Source organism: Athene cunicularia (genome assembly GCF_003259725.1).
Source record: "Athene cunicularia isolate RWA chromosome 19 unlocalized genomic scaffold, athCun1 chr19_part1, whole genome shotgun sequence".
Taxonomy (NCBI): Eukaryota; Metazoa; Chordata; class Aves; order Strigiformes; family Strigidae; genus Athene; species Athene cunicularia.
Genome location: NW_020799124.1, coordinates 2,422,077 through 2,425,878, shown reverse-complemented (window position 1 = coordinate 2,425,878; position 3,802 = coordinate 2,422,077). Strand labels below are relative to the sequence as shown.

Here is a 3,802-nt window from a genome sequence, read left to right as displayed (position 1 = left end):
CGCGCCCGGGCGTGGGCTGGGCGGCGGGGCCGGGGCTCGGCGTGGTGAATCAGGCGATGGGGTAAAGCAGGCTTGTTCCCGGGCCTGGTGAAAGTGTGCCGGGGAAGCGCGGCGGGTATTTACCTCCCCGGGGGTTTGGCTGCTCGCAGGCTGGAGCGGGGAGGAAGCAGCAACAGCGGGCAGAGATGGCGCGGCTGGTCGCGGTTTGCAGAGACGGGGAGGAGGAATTCCCTTTCGAGAAGAGGCAGATCCCCCTCTACATCGATGACACCCTCACGGTGAGTGCCTGCGCCCCGCGGATCGCCTGGTGTCCCCCCGCGCCTCCCGCTTGCAACGTGTGCGGGCGGCGTGTTGCAATTCCCAGGCGAGGCCTTTTCCCCAGACAGGCCGCCCAGGCTCCTCCTTTGCTCCTGCAGCGTTAATCTTTGGGACTTTGCAACACTTCGGGTTCACAGCGCTTAATGTGGCAACTTTTTTATCTGATGCCCAGCTCTGAAAACATGCAAACCGCATAACAAGAAAGTTATTGCTCTATTGGGGCCTGCGCCTAACTTGTTTTCGAGTGACAAGCACGTCTCTGTGCCCAAGCCCAAATGTGGAGCTAAGCCATTTTTCAGTTAATACGGAAGGGAGCCATATTAACGCTAAAACCCAGGTCTACAACGAGGTAATTACTATGCCCTTAAATAGGCAAGGAAAGGCTAAAGGTGTTTTTGAAAGCTTTAGCTTAAAGTAAGGGTTATCGAGGCTGTAATAATGTCCTGCTGTGTCTACAGTGACAAATCTGAGAGAGTTTTCCCTTTCGGTGTGTTATTCTGAATTGAAAAACATGGGAGTTTTGCCATTTCCAGAAGATTCAGTGGAAAAATGAACTAAATGCAGCTTGGAGGCTCTCTAGTCTTTCGTCCTCAAGTGTTTAGAGGAAGGCTCAGAAATTGCATCATAGGTGAACACAGAGCAAATGGGAAAAAAATCCCTAACTAGCCAGTTGCTGTTTGTTTTAAGGATATGTCGGGGTGAAAATAAAATTGGACTTCATGTAATTTTGTATCTTAAATTATTCGTGTTTTATTTCTGTTGCGGTCAGTGGTGTGACAGTAACCGCTGGTACTTTAAATGGTGTAAAATGTGTGTACTTGAAATTCCTAATCTCATGTTGTAGTATGGGAGAAGAATGCCTGACTTGCATCAGATAACTTGATCAACTTCATCATATAATTTCTTCCATCTTCCAGAACAAAACAATTAAGTATCTTCAGGCAGCCTCTTAACCCTGCATCCCACTGTTAAAGATTATCTATCTTAATCCCATCTGGTTTTGCTACGTTTGAAGACGGGGTCTTTGCTGTATTTTAGTTTTGATTGTTCTAAATGGCAGCATATTATTAATTTACCATATATCATCACTGTTTTGAGGGCTTTATATAGTCTGTCATCTCTGGTTAGCTGTGCTCGTGCATTAGGCAAAGTTTCCCCTTAAGTTGTCCAGAGTAGTATCTCGCTCTCCTAGAGGAGTTGATTACCTGGAGAACCCAGCCCTGGGTAGGAATAGTGTAAATTTGAGGGGTTTTGATGTCTTGGCCATGCCTTGAAAGTTATTTTGCCTCTCCGTTTCCCACATAGTTTTAAAATCTTAAGGTTTCTCCTTTTTTTTTTTTTTTTTTTTTCCCCCCCTCCCCTCCAGACTCCCTAGTGAAAATAACTCATTACATTCTGTTAAGTAGAAGATTTACCATGCTCTTGTTAACCTTTGTTGTGTTTAATAGGTTGAGAGAGAGCGAGTGAAAATTGGGCTATACCAGGTGTCAGGTAGATAACTTCAACTGACTGAAAATTCCATTTGTGGCTTAGTTCCACAATTTAACACCAGGCCCAAACTTCGTGCAATTACCCCATGTAGTCACTGTCCTTCTACTTTATACACCAGAGGCGAGCCATGCTCGTGATTGAAGAGGCTCCTATAGCTCTAAATCGGTTTTGTATCCATCTGGATAAAAGGCATTTATGCAAGTGCAAGTCATCCTCACCATGAAGAAATCTTATCTTGGGTCCGTTTTTATTTTTTTTCCCATTTTGTTACTAAGTACTCAGATTTCTAGGTGGTTTCTGGAGGCTTTTATTAAATAAATCTGTAGAAGCAAGTGAATGTACTCTTAGCTTCCTTGTCTCGGTCGTCTATAATTTATGTTTTAAATTCTTAATGAGAGCTATTGCAAGCCATGCAGTTGTCTTTGAAGCATAATTGTACATCTGCAGCATTATCTTTAAAAAACAGGGGTGTTTATTGGTAGTAACTGACCTCTTTTAAAACTCAGATTTTACAAATAATGGGACTACTTAATTTCTGTTAGTCAGCTTGGCAGACTTAATCTGTGCCTTAAATCTAGAAATAGTGAACCAGTGACTGTAAATTAGTGAATGAATGGCCTATAATGCTCTTAAGCTTGTAACATGGGTTTGTAGTAGCATAGAAAGCTCTTTAGGTGCAATGTGATTCTGCTCCTCTAAATGAATTGCTCACTATCACACTTTTCTGTTTCTTATGGCTCAGCTAGAAATTAAAGGAAGTTTAAATACTTAACCCTTTTCATTTCTTAAGCAGCTCGTAAGATTTCTAGAAGACATTCCATTTGATGTGGTATTACGGGAATTTTTTTTCTTCCAGTTTAGGGTGTGATGGTGGTTGATGTTTAACCACTTAATAAAATCTCATCAGACACATGAATTAATTTAGTCTTTGATAATTCCACTCTGTTGTACAAAACACCTAAGGGTGTTGTCTGATAGTGGGAGATGAAGGTAAGGGGAGAAAAAATATGCAGACTTATCTCTTCTCTCTGTTATTAGCAGATAGAGCTTTTACTTTTGCATGTAGCTCATTCCCCACAGAAGCATCAAATGAGCAGTGTAGAAAACCTGGAATTCTGCAGCAAAAACTTGTGCTACCGCTTAGCGTGTGTGGGTCAGAGGCATGGGAAACTGGAAAAGAAATATGTGGGAGGTCAGAATTAGCACGGACCGTGGCACACTTCTGCATGAAGATAAGGCAGCTGTGCTAATGTTCCCATTCTAGCACATGTGAGATCAAAATACTGCCTTGCTTTCTGGCCTTGGAGAATAGATGTTTATTTTGGAGCAATGCTGAGTGCCTGTGAAATTAAACGTGTGAGTTCTCTGGAGGTAGCGTTGGCAATTAAGATGACAGTGGGGAATTCTGTCTTTACTGGACAATTGAGGGAAGGTAGAGGTAGGAAAAGGGGTGAATTGGACAATTTCATTTGGTGTTGGTTGGTATTAGAGTTGATTAATCAAAGTTGTTGTTTTGTCTTTCTGATTTTAAAGTGAACTTTCAGTCTTCCTATTGGCAAATTCTGTATTTCTCAGTTCGGACAAGATCAACTAAGCCAGTTTACACATTTTTCTAGTTCGTTTAATTTTTCTTAATGGTTGTAAAGATGGATTTCTGACTGAATTACTTTACTGATTTCCCCCCCCCCAAGAAATTACCCACTGTGTTGCTTGGTAATTTGAAAAGAAATATTATTAATTACTTACGAGTAATCACATTGTTCTGCAGGCTTAACATTTTACTTTGAGCCTCTTAAGAGTTGCAGCTGCAATCATACAAAACAAAGTATACCTTGGAGTACCTTGTTGGGTTAATATGGTTTTAAATTAGCCTTTGAAGGAGTCAACTTAGTCATTAAACTGTTGTGACTGTTTCTTCATAGCTTAATAAATTGAGTTAGGCCGTTGGATCAATTTGGATCTCAGTGTGTTGAAGTACTTTTTTTTTTTTTTT

General features: G+C 41.5%; 1 protein-coding gene across 2 annotated transcripts in view; it reads left to right on the top strand.

Moving 5' to 3' along the window:
- Nucleotides 1-84: 84 nt before the first annotated feature.
- The window catches only part of GGNBP2 (gametogenetin binding protein 2), an 18,631-nt gene continuing 14,913 nt past the window's right edge, over nucleotides 85-3,802 (top strand). For both annotated transcript variants that reach the window (XM_026861628.1, XM_026861627.1), the window contains exon 1: nucleotides 85-278. In XM_026861628.1, the coding sequence (XP_026717429.1) occupies nucleotides 186-278 (93 nt within the window). In that variant the 5' untranslated portion in view covers nucleotides 85-185. The remainder of the gene's footprint in view (nucleotides 279-3,802) is intronic.